The sequence below is a fragment of the Suncus etruscus genome, chromosome 15 (genome assembly GCF_024139225.1).
Source record: "Suncus etruscus isolate mSunEtr1 chromosome 15, mSunEtr1.pri.cur, whole genome shotgun sequence".
Lineage (NCBI taxonomy): Eukaryota > Metazoa > Chordata > Mammalia > Eulipotyphla > Soricidae > Suncus > Suncus etruscus.
Genome location: NC_064862.1, coordinates 92,018,428 through 92,039,449, shown reverse-complemented (window position 1 = coordinate 92,039,449; position 21,022 = coordinate 92,018,428). Strand labels below are relative to the sequence as shown.

The 21,022-nt window shown below is 58.8% G+C and overlaps 2 protein-coding genes across 2 annotated transcripts; one reads left to right on the top strand and one right to left on the bottom strand.

The window, feature by feature from the left end:
* Window positions 1–4,909: 4,909 nt before the first annotated feature.
* Window positions 4,910–8,061, bottom strand: LSM4 (LSM4 homolog, U6 small nuclear RNA and mRNA degradation associated). Its single transcript, XM_049787741.1, has 5 exons — window positions 8,028–8,061; window positions 6,706–6,747; window positions 6,273–6,371; window positions 5,530–5,713; window positions 4,910–5,321 (listed from the first exon to the last, which is right to left on the bottom strand). Exons 1-5 carry the CDS (start codon window positions 8,043–8,045, stop codon window positions 5,230–5,232), a joined length of 435 nt encoding a protein of 144 aa, XP_049643698.1. The 5' UTR covers window positions 8,046–8,061; the 3' UTR covers window positions 4,910–5,229.
* A 4,853-nt stretch (window positions 8,062–12,914) lies between these two features.
* On the top strand, window positions 12,915–19,574 carry PGPEP1 (pyroglutamyl-peptidase I). The gene is made up of 5 exons (XM_049787733.1): window positions 12,915–13,022; window positions 14,616–14,668; window positions 17,157–17,273; window positions 18,001–18,233; window positions 19,141–19,574. The coding sequence occupies exons 1-5, from the start codon at window positions 12,989–12,991 to the stop codon at window positions 19,331–19,333; spliced, it is 630 nt and encodes a 209-aa protein (XP_049643690.1). The 5' UTR covers window positions 12,915–12,988; the 3' UTR covers window positions 19,334–19,574.
* Window positions 19,575–21,022: the final 1,448 nt, after the last annotated feature.

Genomic DNA, 21,022 nt, shown 5'->3' with positions numbered 1-21,022 from the left:
TCCCGGTGTGCAGGTTACCCGCCAGGTTGTAGGGGGTTCCCCTCGATCCCAATCTGTGCTGATGGTCTGTCCGTGGAAGGTCAAGTGGGCGGGACAGGGCTCCCATTCACGATCCCCCAAAACTCTAGTTTTGAATCAAGAGTGCCAAAAGAACCAGCAGGTGTCCTGAGAGGAAACCACTGAGTCCAGGAACAGAAGAGAATCCCCCTGAAACATGGAATGAGGGTGCACACAGCGCAGTGGGGAGGCCCCCCGCCTTGCAAGCAGCCCATGAGGGTCTGAGTGAGACCCAGAACTGCAGAGAACTGCGCCCTACCAGGAGTGGTCCCTGAGCACAAGCCAGGTGTGACCCCCCCAAAAAAACAAAGAAAAGATGGGATGAGAAGAAATCTGGGTATCCCTTGTAGGGTGCTCTGGACCTGGTCTGACCCTCGAGTGCCCGGAGCCCAGGACGAATGAATTGGGAATGGAGAATCCATCAGAAGAGCAGCTCGTCCCAGCAAATGTGCTGAGTGCTGCTGCCTCAGTTTCCTCCCTGGGCGGCTGAGGGGTCACATCTGGACAGGCCCAGAGACCTGCACAGAGCCAGGAGGAAGCTGTCAGCGGCGGGCAGGGCAGGAATTAGGGGACCTACCACCCCTTACACACCCGGCACATCTCAACACATCTCAGACTGACCCCTGTGGATACTAACTGAGCTCTGTCCCATGGGTGCTGACTGAGCCCCCTTCCCTGGCAGCCAGCCCTGAAATTCTGAGCTGGAAGCCTGAGCCCAGAGAGGGACCATTGAGCTGGAGTCTGGGGTCCAACTGGCATAACTAGCAAGGCAGGAGCTGGAGGTGTCAGACGGGCAGGGCCTTGGGTCAGGGCCTCTCCACGCGGTCCCAGGAAGGTGTCTCCGCTCTGGGGGATATTGGGGCGGCCCCCACCCACGTCTGCGGCCGGTGACGTTCCACCCTGGGCCTAGAGAATTGCTGGGGGCTGGGGGTGCCCAGACAGACACGAAGAGAGGGAAGGGTCCATCTGGTGTCCAAGTCCCCTTAGACTAGCAAGAGAGACCCCCCCCAGCAGGAAGCAGGTTTGGGGGGTGCGCGGACCCCTACAGTCCCAGACAATCGCAGGCCTTCCTCCCCTGCCCCAGGCCCCAGGAGGAAGTGGGGAGGCTGGGGGAGGGCAGGGCCCCCTAATTCTCACTTCCCCCCGGCGGGCAGGGCGGGGCTGCAGATGGAAGAAAGAACCAGAGCCTGGCCCGGCCCTGCGTCCCCCTCTGCACCCCCAAATCGGGCGGGGGTGGGTTGGCGCGCGCGCTCAGGGCGCGCCCTCCCCAAGGGTCAGGGCCGGGGCGCCGGGCGGGGGTCGCAGGCCGAGCCTCGGCGGCTCCCGGGGTGGAAATGGGGATGGGGGCGGGATGGGGCCCCCCGTGGACTCGAGGGCCCTGGGACCTAAGCGGGGAGCTGGGCCCCGGGGCCTTGGCATCCCCAGGGTTAACCAAGCACGCGCGTCACAGCGACGTCAGCGGCGGGGTCCGCCCCCAGGGGTGCGGGGCGGGGGTGGCGCCGACTCTCTGGCTCCCCAGGAAGTGCTGGGCGATCCCCCGGCCTCCGGGGTCGGGCTTGGGGGAGGCTGCCTGGGCCTCGGTTTCCCCCACCGCGCTCCGGGGCGGGCTTTGCTCAGGCGGCTCTGGAGATACGCGGGGCTTGGCTGGGCTGCGGGGCCTGGCTGGCCGAGGGGCGCCCCGGCCCTCCCCTCCTCCAGGCAGGCCGCCCCCCTTCTGCGCCCCGCTAATTAGAGCCAGGGCTGCGGGGCCAGGGCGGCTTAACCCCTTGCTAGCCAGCCCGGAGCGCTCAGCCCGGCCTGGCTGCTGTGTTACCGCTGTTTGGTGTGTTGGCGGGGTTCCTTGAGGTCTGGAGAAGTTATAGGGGGTCTTGGGGACCCACCGTGACCAGTGTCCGACACCAGAGGCCACCAGGGAGCGCTGAATGGGGGACCCCACCCCCGGAGTCAGCCTATAGGAACTGGAGTTCCAATTCCTCCCGGCACAGCCTGGCTGGACCAGTGGTCCTTGTTGTGGGTCTGTAGGAGGCCTGCTTGCTGGTCGGTCACCCCAAGGCAACCCACCCCCATACACTAAGGGTCTCCCACGATATGGCGCCTTCTTTGCTCCCTCTCCAGTGCCCCTGCGCGGGCAGGTAAACTGAGATTCTGCGAGGGGCCCACATTCAAGGCTGATGAGATCCAACAGGGCAGTACAAAGCCTGCAGTATTGGGGTGCCCAAGGAGAGTCTTGTGCCAAGGCCATGGGGCAGCATGCAGACTGCATGCAGGCTGAAGCTGGAGAGACTCCAGCCCTGCCTCAGTTTCCCCACGGGGACCCGTGTCTCGCAGCACGCAGGTTCCTCCCTGCCCCACATCACCCCATCCACCTGCTCCGTCAGCTCTGCCGGCCACTTGCAGGGATGCAGGGATGGGGGCCCCCCGGGGAAAGTGGGCATCACTGGGTAAAAATAGCTGCCCGTGGCCTGGGCAGGCGACGAGGCGGCCGTGATGGCGCAGACGGGGTGACTGGGGGGGCTCCGCACATCCGGCTGGGCCCCGTTGCCATGGAGATGCTGACTCAGGCAGGAGCTGGTACCCGCTGACCGTGGCCCTGCGCGCTTGGGGACCCTCATCCTAGGGTCTCTGCCCCCCCCTCACCGATAGGTAGCCCCCTCAATTTGGACAATCTACTGGTTATGCAGGCTGGGCCTAGTTTGCACCAAGTTCTCAGTTCAGAATGGAGCCGTCCCCTCCACATTCGGGGTCCCCGCAGACTCCGCGCCCTTCTGTCATCCTGAGTTTGGGGGACAGGTAAAGGCTGCCAGGGATGCTACCGGCCAGACGCTCCCTCTGGAGCCCCTCCTGGCGGGCCATTTCCCAGGGGTGCTGGAGGGGCTGGGGACCCCAGCGAGCGCAGGAAACAGGGGGAATCCGGGTGAAGCCGGCGGGGACCCCACCCCTGACTCCCACTCTGGGCATGCCTCGGAGCTTGGCAGGGGCATGGGGAGCTGTGGGGGAAGCCTATCTCTGGGATCCCCAGCTTCTGCCCTGTCCTGCACCACCAGCAGAAAGGGGTATCTGGAGGGAGGGAGAAGGGCTTGGGCAGGCCCTATCTGCCCCCCAAAACTGCCAGTGGCAGGCGCCCCAGACGTCTCCGCATTCACACGCTCGAGCCGCCGTGTTTACCGGGGACCGAGGGACAGAGGCGGCGGGAGGTATTTTTAGGCTGAACAGTTTGCCGGCCCCGATCCCGCAGGAGGGGCGCGGCGCGGTGAGTCAGCCGAGGCCGGGCCAGGAGGGTCCCCAGGGAGGAGAGAGAAGGGGCCGCTGACGTCTCCAGTCAAGATCTGAGCAGAGACACCCCGAGACCTGCTGTGTCCTGGGGTCCTGTCCCACCTTTTCCAGCCCCCTCTCCACTTCCTCCCAGCTCCTCCCTCAGGCTCCCGCTGTTCTAGAACCTTCAGACACGGACCCTCCCCCCTGGCCTCCCAAGCCACATCTGGAAGGCTGCCCCTCCTCCTCCCCCCAGCTATCAGAGCTCCAGACAGGGTTGTGGGGTGTGGTCCCAGCTGGCGGGTGTGGAAAGCTTAGGGGGGTAGGGATGCGGTGGGGGGGCAGACTCCAGAGCCTCAGAGCTCACCCCCAGGGACCCCGCAGCGCCCCCAGCCAGCTGTGGGAGAATTGGGATGGTCGGTGGCTCCCCAAAGATCTATCTTTGCCCCAGATCTATCTCACATATTGGCCCCCTCCTGCAGGAAGCAATAGGGTGCAGGGGGAGACACCTCGTGCTGGAGCAGAGTCAGCCTCATAAGTGAGGAGGGACCCATGTTCCAGGGATTCCAAGGCCCCCCACCCAGGGCCCTGCACCCAAAGTGCTGTTGAGACCAGAAGTGGGAGTGAGGGGCCTGGCCTACAGTTCTGACTCACATCCTGGGGTAAGGTTGTGGGGGTGCAGGGCTTGGGTCTACCTTGCCGCAACCCCAAAACATCATCCCCAAAACATCATCGGCCACAGATGGAGAACTAAGTAGGAAGCAGCAAGTAGAGGAATAGGGGAGAGTTAATAAGAAGTGGCCGGAGCGGGCCCGGAGAGATAGCACAGCCTTGCAAGCAGCCGATCCAGGACCAAAGGTAGTTGGTTTGAATCCCGGTGTCCCATATGGTCCCCCGTGCCTGCCAGGAGCTATTTCTGAGCAGACAGCCAGGAGTAACCCCTGAGCAACGCCGGGTGTGGCCCAAAAACCAAGAAAAAAAAAAAAAAAATGAAGTGGCCGGAGCAATAGCACAGCAGTAAAGCATTTGCCTTTCATGCGGACAACCTGGGAAGAACCTGTGTTCAATTCCTAGTATCCCATATGGTCCCCCGAGCCTGCCAGAAGCGGTTTTTGGGTCACACCTAGCTGCGCTCAGCAGTTACTTCTGGCTTTGCACTCAGAAGTTACTCCTGGCAGGCTATGGGGAACAAATGGGATGCCAAGATTCAAAATGGGTTGGTCCTGTGTTGGCCTCATGCAAGGCAAACAAACACCTTACCGCTGTGCTATCACTCCGTCCTCCAGGATCGATTTCTGAGCATGGAGCCAGGAGTAATCCTTGAGCGCCGCCGGGGTGGCATAAAAACTCAACCCCCCCAAAAAAAAAAGAATGAACAGGATGAGTATACAGTATGCCATTCTGGGCCCGGAGAGAGAGCACAGTGGTGTTTGCCTTGCAAGCAGCCCATCCAGGACCAAAGGTGGTTGGTTCGAATCCCGGTGTCCCATATGGTCCCCCGTGCCTGCCAGGAGCTATTTCTGAGCAGACAGCCAGTAGTAACTCCTGAGCACCGCCAGGTGTGGCCCAAAAACCAAAAAAAAAAAAAAAAGACACAGTATGCCATTCTGGGGTTTTATTCCACCTACAACACCGGAAGGGTGCAGAGACCCGGAATATCCGGAAAGGGTTTTATGATCGTTCCCTCACTTGGCCAGGAAAGGCGATTCTGGTGGGGGCAATTCAGCCACCACCGAGCGGCGGGCAGCCCCCACAGGTGCCCAGGAACCAGCCTGTGGTCCCGCTGCCCGCACCCCAGGAGTCTCGCAGATAGTGGAGTAGCCACTGCAACCTCAAACTGAACAGGGCCAGTGGTGGCTTCGGGTAGGCACGCAGGCTTAGGGCTCCTAGCCCCAGAGCATGCAGATGCGGTAGGGGCGTTCACTGCTTGCCCGTTGGGCGCCCTGGCTTCTTCTCTGGCTGCCCTCGTCCAGGGCCAGAGAGCCCACCCCGGCCACGACCGCCAAACACACCTGTGGGAGAGATAGCGTGCATGAGGCCAGCTGGGGTTACCCTGGTTCCCTTGCATGTGCCCCCACCCCATAAAGGGGAGCAGCGTCCAATGGGGACTCAGGATCTAGCCTGGAGGGTTTCCCAGGGGAAGAGGCACTGCCCACAGCCCCGCCAGGAGGAGTTGGTCAGGGAAAGGCTCCAGTACAGGGGAGAACAGGGGGCGCCCACCTCGCCCAGTGCCGCCCAGGCCGCGCCCCTTCTGCTGCTTCTGCTGCTGGAGACCTCCGCGACCCCGGCCCTTGGCCACTGCCTCCTCCTTGACCATGTCGATGATCTCGTCAGGGATGCGCAGGTATTTGATGGTGCTGCCTCGGATGTAGCACTCCGGCATGCGCCAGAACTTATCCCCATCCTACGGGGCGCAGAGCCGGGGTGAGGGCTCACCAACTCCGATCCATTCTCTAGCGCTCTGGCCCATGAGCTCCGGGTCAGGACCAAGAGATGGGGCACCCTGGTGAGGTGTAGGCTGGTCCCCCATTGACTGTTTTCGGGTATCCGTGCATGGGGCCCATCAGCGGTCAGTTGGGGCTCCCCACCCAGGGCCCATCACCCAGTCCTGGACCCTGCAGACTGTCCTGGTGGTCCTGCCCATCTGTCCCACTCACACCCACTCCTCCTGAGTCCTCAAGCCTCGGGGAGCTGCCTTGGCAGGACTCTTGGAATGTTCCAGGGCTCCAGCTCTCGGGCACACAGGTGCACACTTGGGAGACCCTGCTGACCTGGCTCCCTCATCCCCCTGTGGCAGAACCCTGGCTGTGCATCAGACTAAGTCCACCATGACAGGGACGGGGGCAGCGTCTAGCCAGGCAGCAAGGGACCCTGGACCCTGCACTTCTGTTTCAAGCCTTGGTGTGAAGGGCTGATGGCTGTACCCACGGGGGTGTCCCAGCCCCCCATGAACCCAGGCTCACCCTGGATGTGCAGATGACCTCTCGGAGGTTGATGTTCATCCAGTTGTCACAGCTCACCAGGTGCCCGTTGTACGTCTCCCCGTTTTTAAGCTCCACCAACTGGACACAAATGGCCCCGCTCAGGGCCGCTTCCGCACCCCATGTCCGCTCCTCCCACTGGACCGACCACCCAAATGGACACCACACGGGGGTGTCCATGTACGGAGGCCATCAGCAGGGGCTCTGCGGGCTAAACACGCTCTCCCAGACAGAGTGGGTGACTGGCCCCAGGTACCAGGCTCCTCCATTCTCGAACGGAGCAAGGTTGGCTACAGACCAGATGTGCGGCAGCGGTGCTCTCGGGAGGGCTGCGTCTGGGGGTGCTGGATTGTTCTCAGCACTCCCTCTGACAGATGGTAGCCGGGAGATAGTAAGGGGGACCGAGGGGACTCACCATGGGGTGGTTCTGCGCCGTCTTCAGCAGCGAAAGGGGAAGCTGCGGGAGACACCGAGACATGGGTTTGTTCAGCTGTCTGCTCACTGGGGACACCCATGTACAGCAGTTGAGCACCCCCGAGCCTGCCCTGATGCCCCCCAAGTCTCTGCCCCATTCCAACACATGCCACCAACTCAGGCTGCCTCCCCTGTCACCTGCTGAGTTCCTAAGGCAAGAAAAGGGAATCAGAGAGGGGCCTTCAGCTATCACAGCAAGCCTGGGGTGGGGTCCACTCAGGAAGCACCCCCAAATCCAGCTCACCACTCCACCCAGCTGTCTGGAAGGTGCCACATCAGGATCCCACAGGGGTAAACACCCCACTTTCTGCGCGAGGACCACTGGCTCTCTGGGGTGCTGAGGGGACACAGAGCCCATCTACTGTTCAAGGGTCCCCAGGGCCTCGGGGCTACACCTTCCAGCACTGGAGTAAAGCTTGGGAGGGAGAAAACTTGTCTGTGGGGCCGGAGAGGTAGCATGGAGGTAGAGCGTTTGCCTTGCATGCAGAAGGACGGTGGTTCGAATCCCAGCATCCCCTAAGGTCCTCTGAGCCTGCCAGGAGCGATTTTTGAGCGTAGAGCCAGGAGTAACCCCTGAACACTGCCAGGTGTGACCCAAAAACCAAAAGAAAAAAAAAAAAAAACTTGTCTGCGGGTGTGTGGGGAGCAGTCGTCAGCCTGTCAAAATTGTCAGCGCTGGCCAGCCAGGGTCAAGGAAGGAATCACAGCGCCCCACGGCGGGCTGCTGGAATCAGGGCACTCGTTTTCTGTCCACCACACCCCCAAGTTGTGACGAGGCAGGAGAGGAGCCCCAAGAACCCTGGGAAGGCGGGGACCCAGGCAAGGGCAGCCTGTTGCACCATGGGGATCTCCCACCTGGGTCGCCCCTAAAAAGCATCAGCTGAGTCTTGGGGCTCCTGCAGGCGGACTTGAGGCCCAGCCCGGGCTTGGCATTAGCTCCACGTGTCCCCCATCCAGGGCCGAGTATTGGGGCTGAGTATTGGGGGGGTTGCTGGAGGGGCCGCAGGGAGTCAGAGGGCGACCCCTCACCCGCCCCTTGCAGGGGGTCTGGGGCCACAGTCCGGGGCGTGTTTCCTCCCCAAGCCTGGCCTGGGCTGCAACCCGGGCCCGCCCGCTCTGGCCTCAGTTTCCCCATCTTCAAAGGGTGGATGCAGAGCAGGCCAGGTCAGGCCGTGGGGGTGCACGTTCCCCGCCCGGCCACAGAGTCCCGGGTCGCTGAGGCCTCAGTTTCCCCGCCCCGTCCCGCCGCGTCCCGGGCCTCACCATGGCGCCGCGGGACATAAGGAGACTTGCACTTTCCCCGCCGCCGCCGCGCGTTCTAGGCCGAAATGGAGTGGCAGCCGCGCGGGCCAATCAGCGCGAGGCGGCGGGGGTGACCGACCAATCCTCGCGGAGAAGGGCGGGACCCAGGAAAAAGGCGGGCCGAGTGCCTGCCGTAAAGCGTCGCACGGTTTGCCGCAAAAGGGGCGGCGCCCCGTGCGCCTGGGCCTCCCCCGGTGACTTGTGGGTAACGGCGCATGCGCAGGTGCGTTCGGCACTTAGTCCCGGGTCTCAGTGGCCACCCTAGTGCTCAAGGCGACTCATCTGCGGACCGAAAGGTGGAGGGTCTGCTCGGGCGCAAGTCGCCGCGCCTGGTGTCGCGATGGAGCATCCGGTCTTTGGGTGCTCCTTGCTGTGTACCCTCGCCTCAGTTTACCCTCTCCTGTGAACTGGGCCAGAAGACTGCGTGTTCTGGAAATTTGCAATGAGAACCAAGCGAGTTAGGCCGCGTGCATGAGAGCATTTGAATGTGTTTGCACCACACGCAGACCCGGAGTTCATGTGGTTCCTGGCGCCAGAGTCTGGGGAGGAGGTGGAGGAGGAAAGAAATTGAGTGGAGGAGAAAGACATGTAGGAAAGGATGGTAGGGACAAGGCCCAAGGGGTCTCAGGTGCATTGGTGGGGTTAAGAAAGGACAGAATTATGGGGCCGGAGCGATAGTACAGTGGTAAGGTGTTTGCCTTGCATGCGACCATCACAGGACAGACCCCTGGTTCGAATCCCTGCATCCCATATGGTCCCCAAGCCTGCCATTATGGGGCCGGAGCGATAGCACAGTGGTAAGGTGTTTGCCTTGCATGCGACCATCACAGGACAGACCCCTGGTTCGAATCCCTGCATCCCATATGGTCCCCAAGCCTGCCAGGAGCGACTTCTGAGCACAGAGCCAGGAGGAACCCTTGAGCACACACACAAAAAAGAAAGGACAGAATTAAATATCCAAGCCGGAGTCAACAACAAAGAAAGCACTTGAACAGCACCAAAATTAAAAACAGGCCTGTGATGCTGGCAGGCTGGGATGGGGGGAGGGACACGTGGGATGGACTCTGGGGACTTTGGTAGAGGGAGGTGGACACTGGGACACTGGGGGTGGGATTGGTCCTGAAACACTATATGTCTGAAACACAACTGATTAACTTCACAAATCACAATGGTTTAAATTTAAAAATTCAAAAGGGGCCGGAGAGATAGCGCAGCGGGCAATTCCCTACATCCCAGATGGTCCCCCAGCCAGCCTGCCAGGGGTGATTTCTGAGTGCGAGCCAGGATTGTGACCCCTGAGCGCCGGCCCAAAACCAATCAATATAAAAGTTTTTGTTTTCTTGGGGGGTGGCGTTTTGGGTCACACCTGGCAGCTCTCAGCAGTTACTCCTGGCTCTATGCTCAGAAATCACTCCTGTTAGGCTCAGGGGACCGTATGGGATTGCCGGGATTCGAACCACCGACCTTCTGCATGCAAGGCAAATAAATGCCTTACCCTCCATGCTATATCTCCGGTCCCAATATAAAAGTTTTTTAAAAAATTAAAATTTGGGGCCGGAGAGATAGCATGGAGGTAAGGCGTTTGCCTTTCATGCAGGAGGTCATCGGTTTGAATCCCGGTGCCCCATATGGTCCCCCGTGCCTGCCAGGAGCAATTTCTGAGTCTGGAGCCAGGAATAACCCCTGAGCACTGCCGGGTGTGACCCACAAAAAAAAAAAATTAAAATTTAGGGGCCGGAGAGATAGCATGGAGGTAAGGCATTTGCCTTGCATGCAGAAGGTCATCGGTTCAAATCCCGGCATCCCATATGGTCCCCCGTGCCTGCCAGGAGCAATTTCTGAGCATGGAGCCAGGAGTAACCCCTGAGCACTGCCGGGTGTGACCCAAAAACCAAAAAAAAAAAATTTAAATTTAAAAGAAAAAGAATACTAAAAAAAAGAATTCCTAATTCTGGCATCCCCTGAGTGGCCAGGGCTGCTCTCAGGACACCAAGGGGTTGTCTAGTCATCCTCAGTCCCCTCTCCTGGCTTCATGCCCCCCCCCCAGCTTTTCTGCCTCCAAACCCCTTATGCTCACCCCCAAGTGGTCTGCCCTGTGTGACTCTGCCTCTAATACATGACTTTCTTTTGTTTTGTTTTTGGGCCACAACCGGTGATGCTCAGGGGTTACTCCTGGCTCAGTATTCGCCCCTGGCTTGGGAAACCATATTGGTTGCCGGGGGATCGAGTTGCGATCCATCCTAAGTTAGCCGCGTGCAAGGCAAACACCCTACCACTTGTGCCACCACTCCGGCCCCTAATACGTTATTTTCTTTTCTCCTGCATCCCTTGGGTGTCAGGCTGCTGCTGGTCAGGGCGCAGGCAGTAGCTGGTCCCTGGGCCCGAACCTCAAACAGGGATGGAGGATCAGGGGGACCAGTGCAACGCATAAGTGCCTCAGGATGTCCAAAACAGAAACAGAGGCCTTAAGGGGTCCCAGCATCAACATGGCGATGCTGATAACTTTTCTAGATTTTTCTAAGAAAGGAATTAGCCAGGCAAACTCCTCTACATGGGGAAAACTCGGCTTGGCTGACCTCGTGTGGCCGGCTGCAGTCACAGCAGCCCTTCCTGAGTACTGGCTGAAAGTTCCACCTCCCCTGACCTAGGCAGGACTGGGTTAAGGGGAAGAACCAAAGCAGGGGAGGGAAAGAGGTAGGAGGTCCTGAAGTCAAGAGCTGGAAGGGCAGAGCCCAGGAGCAGGTCTGTGGGAAGGAGCTTTGTGGAGGCGTAAGTGTTGCTGGGTGGAAATGGAGATGAGGTTTGAGCTCCTGGAGCCTGCAGTACCCGAAGCCAAAGGACCTGACTTGCCACTGTCATTTCCCTGGTGTTTTAGCAGTGGGGAACTTTATTGTTTTAGCCACTTGGAATTGGAACTCTGCATCCAGGCCAAGGGCAGAACTTGTGCTCCGGTATCTCTTGCTTCTCACCCTTCACCCTCCAAAGATCAGTCACAGTCCCTCCAGTACTTTGCTCTTAGCACCTGCCTTTTATTATGGGGACTCTGACCTGTAGAAGCAAAATGTAAAGGTTTGTAAGGATCATATTTTGAGGCTCTCTGGTCCCTCCTCCTCCTCCTCCTACTCCACATACCTCCTATTGCCCTCTGCCTCCTTCATGGACATTATGTCCAAGACTCAGCCATTCAAAGGTTGTCCGGAGCTGCCCCTCCAGGTCAAAATCCTGCCGTTTGAACCTTGGACTCAGCTGTACTTTATAAAATCTCACCTTTCCCTACCCCTTGCATCACTATTTTCCCCCCAGTGCAAGCTATTTTTCTTAAGGGGCATAACAACAATGTTCAGGGATTACTCTGGACTCTGCACTCAGAGATCACTGGAGCAGGGGTGGGGGTTCAGGGGATGTTAGGGATGGAACCCGGATAAGTCACATACAACTCTGCTGTTGCTCTGGGCCTTTCCCAGTGCAGTTTAGATGGTACTTGTAACAGCAGAGACCCAAAATGGGACTATTAGCAAATGTATCAGATTAACATAAATATCCGAGCTTCCACTGAACAAAAGAGAAAAAAAAAATTATAACACTCTGCTGGCAAGACTGCAGTCAACCTGGCGGGCATAGATGTCCCTTCCCTAGGGAAACATCTGCCTGGCTGCCACTCCCCAGAGGTGGCCTGGTGGTCCATCCTGCCAGATCAGTCCTTGCTGCTCCTGTAGCTGCAGACTGCCCCCACTCCAGGAACAGGCACTTTGGGGCTTCACTGAACCCATGCCCCCCCAACCTCCTACTCTCGAACCCTCGGTAAGGGGGTCTTATGGACCTTTTTCTACATATATAAGACCCGGGTAATTAAAAAATTGGTGACGGGGGCTGGAGTGAAAGCACTACGGAAATAGTGTTGCTTTGCACACAGCCGACCTGGGTTCCATCTCGGGCATCTCCATCCCCTGGGCATCCCCAGAGCCTGTCAGGAGTGATTCTTTTTTTCGGGTGGGGTCCACACCCGGTGACACACAGGGGGGACCATATGGGACCCCGGGGGATCGAATCCAGGTCTGTCCTGGGCCAGCCCGGAGCAAGGCAAATGCCCTATGGCTTCGCTATCGCTCTGGGCCCCAGGAGTGATTCTTTTTGTTTGTTTTTTTTTCAAGCCACACCCGTTTGATGCTCAGGGGTTACTCCAGGAGTGGTTCTTGAGCACAGAGCCAGGAGTCAACCCTGTGCACTTTCGGGTGTGACCCCCAAACAAACAAACAAAAAGACTGAAGGTAAGCAGAACAGGCCCAGGCACCCTATAGCACTTGAAGAATTAATCACCCCAGTGCTGGGCCATTGAGTGCAAGTGGCCACAACCCTCATGATTCCACATCCTCCTCTTTTTCTCCTGGGGAAACTGAGGCTAAGGAAGGCCCGAGGGAGAGCTTGGACCTAGGAAGCGCTTAAAAAGGAGAAAGAAGGCCGGAGAAATAGATAGCATAGAGGTAGGGCGTATGCCTTGCACGCAGGACAGTGGTTCGAATCCCGGCATCCCATGTAGTCCCCCGAGCCTGCCAGGACCGATTCCTGAGCGTAGAGCCAGGGGGAACAAGGCGAAAGAAAAGTCCCGCTTGGGGCATTCCGGAGGCGGAGGCGGAGGCGGGGCCTGAAGCGAGGGCGTGACCACTGGGCGTGACCACACGACGGGGCGTGGCCTTGCGGAGGCAACGCGCATGCTCCGCGACCACCAGGCGCCGGGGTCCAAAGTGCGCATGCTCCGCGGCGGCTGGGGGGCCTGGCCGGGGCGCACAGGCCGCGCGGGGCGGGGCGTGGGCGTGGGTGTGGGCGGGGCCTGGCGTGGCGGCGGCGGCGGCGGCGGCGGCGGCCGGGCCAGTCGGGCCAGTGGGGCCAGCAGCTAGCGGGTCGCAGCGGCCGCCGAGCGGGCCATGGAGCAGCCCAGGAAGGCGGTGGTGGTGACGGGTAGGCCGGGCGCGGGTGGCAGGTGCCGCCGCTCGTCTGGGCCGGTGTCAGGGGCCGAGCGGGGGAGAAAGTGGGTCTAGGGGGTTGCGGGGGGCCGGGGGGACCCCTCTGGACCCCGCTGTGGTCCGAGGTCAGGGATCAGGGGCTAGGGGGCTGCGCCCGGCTGGGCATGGGGCGAGTCGATCCTTCCCAGGGTGCCGATCGCGCCCCCACCCCGGACAGCACCTGCGGGCGAAGGGGACCCGGAGCTGCCCCTCCCCAGGTCCAGGTCCGGCCTGGCCCCACCCTGGCCCCAGGGGACAAAGGCCAAAGTGAGGGCGAGACGCGCCTCTGCACACCCCCTGGGGCGACACCCCCAAACCTCGCTTCCTGGGGAGGCTGCCACCCCGGGTGCAGTCACCTGGACGTAGGGGTGGGGTCCATGGTGCAGGTGACCTCCTGGCTGGGTGTGCCTCACCCCAGGGACAGCCTCGACCACTCCCCACTCCTCCCCACCCTGCCAGGTCTCTCCCCAGCTCCCTTTCCCATTTGGGGTTCCCTCATCTGTTGTCCTGGAATCTGGTTGGAGGGTCCCCTGGAGGTTTGGGGACCCCTGGGGCAGGGCTGGGAGGTGGGGACCAAGTGTGGAGAGGGCTGGCGGGCAGCCCAGGGCAGTTTCGGTCACAGTCTCTGCCTGTCACAGACTCTCTCCCTGAAGCTGAGCTGGGACTCCAGGTGCAGGGGGAGGGGGAGAGGGAGGTCACTGCCTCCCACCCCCCAAATCCCAGTGCCCCCTGGAGCTCCACTCCTCATGCCCACCTAAATGGAACCTGACCCAAGGGCACTCTTTCTTGAAGATGTTTTTTAATTGTTATTTATTTACTGCTTGCTTCATTGTTTAAGAAAATTATTGTTATTTGGGGCCAGAGAAATAGTACAGTGGGGAGCACATTTGCCTTGCACACAGCTGACCTGGGTTCCGATACCTGGCATCCCATAGAGTCCCAGGAGTCATTCCTGGTCGCAGAGCCAGGAGTAATCCCTGAGCACTGCTGGACCGAAAACAAAACACAAAATTATTGTTATTGTCATGATTATCTTATTGTAGTCCCATCTGATGGTCTGAAGGAAATCACCCTTGGTTTTATCTTGGGATCTTGCAACGTCTGTGCCATCCCTTCTGTTGGGAGGGTTTGCGGTGGGGGAGTAGAAGGAAGCCCAGATGGTCCCCCTTGTCCTCTTCTCGCTGTGTGTCCTGAGGCCGCAGTGTGAACTTCTCTGTGCTCCGTCTCCTCTCACCCTCTGCACCCTCAGCTACTGTCAGTGGTTGCTGGAGGTAGGAGAGTGTGTGGTCTGAGGGGTCCTATGGTGCTCCCAGGACACCCCCCCCCAGAGCCCATCCAGCTGTTGCAGGTTTAGGTCAAGGCTATTTGAGGACAGGCAGCTCCAGGGAGGACTTTAAGGGGCAACTTGGGGAGTGCTCAGGACTAAGTCCAGTTGTGTTCCTCAGGTGTAGAGAGCAGCCTGGCAGCGGGACTTGGGGTGCAGACTTGATCCTATCCCTAGAAGTGACGACAGGCAACTTAATTTTTTCCCTCTTTCTTTGCTTTTCAGGGTTTGGCCCTTTTGGGGAGCACACGGTGAACGCCAGCTGGATCGCTGTGCAGGTAACTCAGCCCTGGGGTTACATCCGGTGCCAAGGGCACCCCATTGGTGTCCACAGGCGGCCAATTTCCCAGTAGGCTGTGTACCCACTGGCTGGAGGTGGAGACTGAGGCTGGGATGGAGGGGTGGATGGAGGGATGGAGGCTCCTGGAGGATGTTCTGGGCAGCAGCTGGGACTGTCTGCAGGGTGGAGAGTGTTGAGGATTCCTCCCGCTGTCCTGGGACCTCCCCATTTCTTTGTCAACCAGGGCAGGGTTTTTTTTTTTTTTTTTGGTGGGGGGCAATGTGTGGTGGAATCAGACAGAACAACAATGAGCGTGAAAGAGGCCCCCAGATAAATCAGGTCGGGACAGACAGCACCGTGCCCCGGGGCCCAGCAGAAACCCTAGTTAGAGCAGCCCCAACTGGGAGGGGCCAACGGGGACCCCAGGACACCCACACTTCCGCACATGAACCTGTCTCCAGGATTCCTGCCTCCCTCCTTCTGCACCACTATGCCACCATCATCTTTGCCATGTTGTTGCTTTTCTACCTCTCTCTCCCCCCCCCCCCCCGCCCCCCGGGATTGGTGGAAGTGGTGGGATCAGTCCCCGCACAGCACCGCCTGGCCAGGACAGCGCCACAGACAAAAAGGCGGTGACTTGTCTGGGGCGTGCGGGCGCCTTTGTGCGGCCAGACGGGCCTTCACGGGCCTGAGCATACAAAGCCCCGAGTCTGGATTCCTGGCCCCGGACGCCATCTGCATCTAAATGGAAGAGAGATCAATTTAACCATCTCAGAAACCCTGGCGGCGGCTGCCCCCAACTCTGCACCCACCAGGCTTTTCTTTTTTTTCGTTCCTTTTTTTTTTTTTCCCTGGCTTTTTTGGGTCACACCCGGCAGCACTCAGGGGTTACTCCTGGCTCTGCGCTCAGAAATCGCCCCTGGCAGGCACGGAGGACCATATGGGATGCCGGGATTTACCTCCATGCTATCTCTCCGGCCCTCCACCAGGCTTTTCTGCAACCTACACTGATGGTGCTCAGACTTCTCCCTCTGTGCCTGTGGGACAAGATCTAGAAAGTTCCCCAGGACCTGTCCTGGCTCTCTGTGCCCAGGTTTCAGACTTAACATCCACCCCGTGTCTTGCACCTTTTATTTGTTTGGGTTGTGGTTTTGGTTTTTGGGCCACACCCTGCAGTACTCTGGGGTTGCTTCTGGCAGGCTCTGGGGACCATATGAAATGCTGGGAATCGAACCCAGGTCTGTCCCGAGTCACCACATGCAAGGCAAACGCCCTACTGCTGTGCCATCACTCAGCCCCTTTTAGAAGGCACTTTTCAGTGCCCCCCAGGAGAGCATCCTCTTTAGGGGCATGAATTTAAGGGTGCTGCTTGTCTCCCAGATGGAGCTAGACCTTTCCCCAGCTGTCTTTTCATGCCCTTGTGTCCCATGTCACCCAGCCAGCAGGCCACTAGAGGGACATTGGGGATGGCAGGTCTTTGAGGAAGGTCCAAGGGGGATGGGGGGGCCTTGAGAGCTCCCATGCTGGCTAAGTGGGGTAAATGTTGCTGTGACCCCAAGTGGGGGTCATGGGTCCGGCAACCCGGGACTCAGGACATGAGGGGTGTGGGAGCAGACCAAGGTGCTGCTCTGGGGTGTGTGTGGGGGGGGGGGAGACCAGAGACTGTTGCATATGTGCTGTGGGGACACAGAACCCAGACACGACTGCCAAGGCTGTTAGTGAAGAACAAAAGGGGCTTTGTGACCGGGTCAGAGCAGCACCGGGCAGGTAGGCGGGGAGAAGGCTGCTCATGCTCTGTGTGGGGGACCCCCACCCCATGCCACTCCCCACAGTCACGTTGGCCTCTGTGTGTGGGCACCGCCCACCACCCCCAGACAGGAAGGACAGCAAGAACAAGACACGCCCCCTGCCCCTTCTGTCACCCAAGTCTGCGGTTCCGGGTGCCAGGGACAGCCCTTCTAGAATATTCCGCATGCACAGCAGGTGGAGGGGAGGGCGGACGTGGCCTTGGCCCAGTCCTGTGGCATCTCCCTGGCTCGACAAGTGCAAGCTTGTGTCTTTCTTCTGGTTTCCTGGCACCAGCCAGAGCTACCAGGAATGTGAGGGAAACCTAGGGAGGGCCAATTTGGGGGGGGCTGGAAGGGGAGAAAAATGGGGGGTTGCTAGATAGTGAGAGGGAAAGATAAGAGATGGAACAAGAACACAGCAGGGAGGACACTGGCCTTGCACATAGCTGACTTGGGTTCAATCCCTGGCATCCATCCCAGAGGGTCCCCCTGAGCCTGCCAGGAGTGATCCCTGAGCACTGTGGGGTGTGGTACTTAAAAAAAAAAAACAAGAGTTCCAGCCCTCTCGAGGGTGTCTCCGTGAAGAGCTCCTGGGGGAGATGGGGGAACAGATCCAGAGTGCTGGGTGGTCACTGCAGCCCCAGATCCAGGCAGTGCACAGATCTTGGGTCCCCTCGCCCCCCCCCCCCCCATGTCCAGGAGCTGGAGAAGCTGGGTCTGGGTGACAGTGTGGACCTTCACGTGTATGAGATCCCTGTGGAATATCAGACGGTACAGCGCCTCATCCCCGAGCTCTGGGCCAAGCACAGCCCGCAGGTAAGCAGGGGGGACGCGGCTCGTGTCCTGAGCACTGAGAGCTGACCACACTGTCCAGTGTTTGTGCAGAGGACTCGACCCCTTGGATCTTGCGCCTGGCTCTTGGTTTGTCACCCTGGGGCATGCGGGGTCCTGTGGGGGCCCAAATATCAAACCTCACCTCCTAACTGGTAACTGGTCACTTCTTGCCCCCACTGCCTCCAAATGCCTTGAATTCCCTTGTGGGGCCACACCCAGAGGTACTCAGGGCTCATTCCTTGCTGTGTGCTGAGGAATCCCTCATGGTGTTGCTGAGGGGGGACCCTTTGAAAGGCTGGGGTTCGAACACGGGCCAGCCACGTGCGAGGCCAGCACCCCACACACACCGCTTTGTATAGCTCCAGCCCTCCCTGAGCCCCTTTGCTCCTCAACCTGCCTGTCAGTGGAATTCACTGCCAGATCTGCTTCAGCTCCAGAAATCGGAAACAGAGCTGGAGCGAGAGCACAACGGGGAGGACCTTGGCCTTGCTTGCGGCCATTCAGGTTCGAACCCTGCCATCCCAAAGGGGCCTCCGAGCACTGTCAGAAGTGAGCCCTGAGCACCGCCAAACATGGACCACAAACTAAAAAAACAAAGCTAACCCGCCTTTGTCCTGGGTCTGGGAGAAGGCACCGATCTTGAAAATGCCCTCAACCCTTCTGTCCCTCAGCCAATCTGTCCCTAAGCCCTCTCGTCCTGTCCCCGCAGCTGGTGGTACACGTGGGCGTGTCGGGCACAGCAACGGCGGTCACCCTGGAGCAGTGCGGCCACAATACGGGCTACTGGGGCCTGGACAACTGCCGCTTCCGGCCTTGCTCGCAGTGCTGCGTGGAGGACGGGCCCGAGAGCCTCGAGTCGGCCATCGACATGGACGCCGTGTGTCGCCGCGTCGCGGAGCTCGGCTTGGGCGTGTCCATCACCATCTCGCAGGACGCCGGCAGGTAGGGACCGCACCGCTGCCCCCCACCCAGCATGTCAGGTCCTCGTATCTTCCTTTGCTTAGTTTGGGGCCACACCTGGCAGTGCTGGGGAGACTAACTTGACCAAGGCTGATGTGGGACACAGGCCTGCACCCCAGCACTGCAGCCAGTTCCAGGCTCTGGTCTCTTTTGTTTTATGTTTCTTGTTTTTTCTTTGTTTGTTTGATTTTTGTTTTTTTGGGTCACACCCGGCAGCGCTCAGGGGTTACTCCTGGCTCTCTGCTCAGAAATCACTCCTGACAGGCACGGGGGACCATATGGGATGCTGGGATTCAAACCACTGTCCTTATGCATGCAAGGCAAACGCCTTACCTCCATGCTATCTCTCCGGCCCCTGTTTCTTGTTTATTTATTTATTTATTTTGGTTTTTGAGTTACACTGGCGGTTATTTCTGGAAGGTTAAGGGAACCCTATGGGAAGCCAGAGCTAGAACCCCGAGTCAGCCCTGTGAAAGGCAAATGCTATTGCTCCGACCTCTTTTGCTTCGGCTTGGTTTGGGGTCCACACCTGGAGGTGTTCAGGGAGCTTCTCCCAGCTCTGTGCTCTGTGCAGGGAAGGTCATATGTGGGGTCAGCAATGGAACCAGGGTGACTGCATCCATGGACACATTCCTGGCCATCTTGCCCCTTCTCCAAACCATCAGGAGGTTCAAGAACTCCAATTCTCAGCCCTGAAGTTAGCACAGAGTCTGTCCGTAGGGAACTCAGCCACCCACCTTGTTCTTGTGTCCAGGAGCTGGAACCACCCCCAGATTTTTGTGGCCAGGGAGGGAAGGAAGAAAGAGGCAGCCAAAATCAGTTTCCCCTTCCTGGTCAGGTTTCTGGTGCCCCCGGCTGGGCCCTGACTCCCTCCCACCGCCCCCATCAGGTACCTTTGCGACTTCACGTACTATACGTCCCTGTACCAGAGCCAAGGCCGAGCGGCCTTCGTACACGTGCCTCCGCTGGGCAAACCCTACAATGCCGACCAGCTGGGCCGGGCGCTGCAGGCCATCATCGAGGAAATGCTGCAGATGCTGGAGCAAGCTGAGGGTGCTCACAGCTGCCACCAGGGACACTGAGGACCAGGGGACCCCGTCCCAGCCCTTCCTCTCCTCCATCGGCCACTGGCCTGGGCAGGAGCAGCGATCCTTTCTGGTGTGTCCAGAGCCCTGCCCAGACACTAGCAGGGAGAGACGCTCTGTCTGAACCTGGGAGCCTGGTGGACAATCGTGGGCCGTCTTCCGGGGCCCAGGGCTGTGGCTTCTCTTCCCGTCTGACCTTCTGAACTGTCTTTTCTGGAACAACTTTGTGAGCTGTGCACAGAGTAATTTATATTCACATGGCTTCGACCCAGGTTCGAGACAACCACAAAGGTGGCTTTTCTCTCTAGTGGTGACAGTTTTCAGGTCCTGGGGTCCCCGTCTGTGCGCCACACAGGGACAAGGGGACGGATTCTCATCTAGTTCCCAACTTACCACCCACTGTCTTCTCGAGACTGATGACCCATCACAGCTGCAGACCTGCCTGCCTCCGGCCTGGATTTTCTGGGGTGTCTCCAAACTGGGTTTCTATTTCAACTGTCCTCTCTGAGGATGGGGTGGGACTTGAGGAGGAGGGCCTGTGTCTGGTCTGCTGCAGCAGACGTTGGTGCTGATCACACTTTTCCTCCCTGGTGGACAGCCCACCTCAAAGAATCCAGTGAAATGTTAGCCCGGAGGGGAGAGGGCATGCTCAGTTTCCAGGAAGCTGAGGGCATAAGAGCCATTTGGGTGTGCAGTTCTGTTTTGGGGTGTTTTTCCCTTCGGTCTGGATGAAGTGTGGTTTGTTGATGTCCCCACTCAGGGGACAGATCTGAGCTGTGTTTCTTTGCACCTTCCCCAGTGTTTTGAGGTCTCCACATCTGCAGAGAAGGCCCCTGTACCTGCCAGGTTCAGGCCCTTTGTGGAGCCACACTCTCCCCAACTCATTGGCTTTCTCCATGGACTGGTGTGCCTCTCTGGGATGGCACTTGGCCCCTCTGAACCCCCGTTTCAATCAGCAGTGCATGTGCCTCCTCTCTCTGTGATGTCACTGCTGTGTGAGCAGAAAGAGGGTTTTGAAGTGGGGAGATTTGCTGTTTTGGAGTGGGGAGTCCAAGACTTGGGGTCCTCCACTGGGACTGAGCCAGACACCAGCTATATACTGTTTACACCACAGGCCCCAAATTTTGCTTGCCCACCCACCCGCCTTTATAGATTTTGCTTAATTTACAGGGACCCTGGGTGCTCCAGTTTCTCACAGTTTCATTCAATCAGTTTCATGAAGCCTTTTGTTTGTTTTTGGGCCACACCCGATGACACTCGGGGGTTACTCCTATATGCGCTCAGAAATAGCTCCTGGCTTGGGGACCATATGGAATGCTGGGGATCGAACTATGGTCAGTCCTAGGCTAGTGTGGGCAAGGCACACGCCTTACCGATGAAGCCATTATTTTTCCTGCCATTAGCTTCATGTCAGTTTTTCATGATCAGTTTCATGCAGCCATTTCCCCCCCCCCTGCCATTAATTTCATGTCAGTTTCATGTCAATTTCAGACACTCAGTTTGTCAGTTTCGTGCAGCCATTTTTATCCTTGCCATTGGGTTCATGGGATCAGTTTCAGTTCACACGATCAGTTTCATGATCCTTTCCTCAGCCTTGACCCTTGCTATCAGTTTTGCTCTCAGTTTCATTCCATGTTTGATTTTGGGTCATACCCAGCGCTGCTCAGAGCTTGAGCCTGGGAACCT

What these genes read in the sequence shown, in the direction of transcription:
- LSM4 (XM_049787741.1), bottom strand. An exon ending in CGGCGCAGAACCACCCCATG is followed by an intron (nt 6,372 to 6,705) that starts GTGAGTCCCCTC and finishes ATTTGTGTCCAG; the next exon opens with TTGGTGGAGCTTAAAAACGG. An exon ending in AGGTCATCTGCACATCCAGG is followed by an intron (nt 5,714 to 6,272) that starts GTGAGCCTGGGT and finishes TGCGCCCCGTAG; the next exon opens with GATGGGGATAAGTTCTGGCG.
- PGPEP1 (XM_049787733.1), top strand. Translation starts at nt 12,989, where the DNA reads ATGGAGCAGCCCAGGAAGGCGGTGGTGGTGACGG. An exon ending in CCAGCTGGATCGCTGTGCAG is followed by an intron (nt 14,669 to 17,156) that starts GTAACTCAGCCC and finishes CCCCATGTCCAG; the next exon opens with GAGCTGGAGAAGCTGGGTCT. An exon ending in ATCTCGCAGGACGCCGGCAG is followed by an intron (nt 18,234 to 19,140) that starts GTAGGGACCGCA and finishes CGCCCCCATCAG; the next exon opens with GTACCTTTGCGACTTCACGT.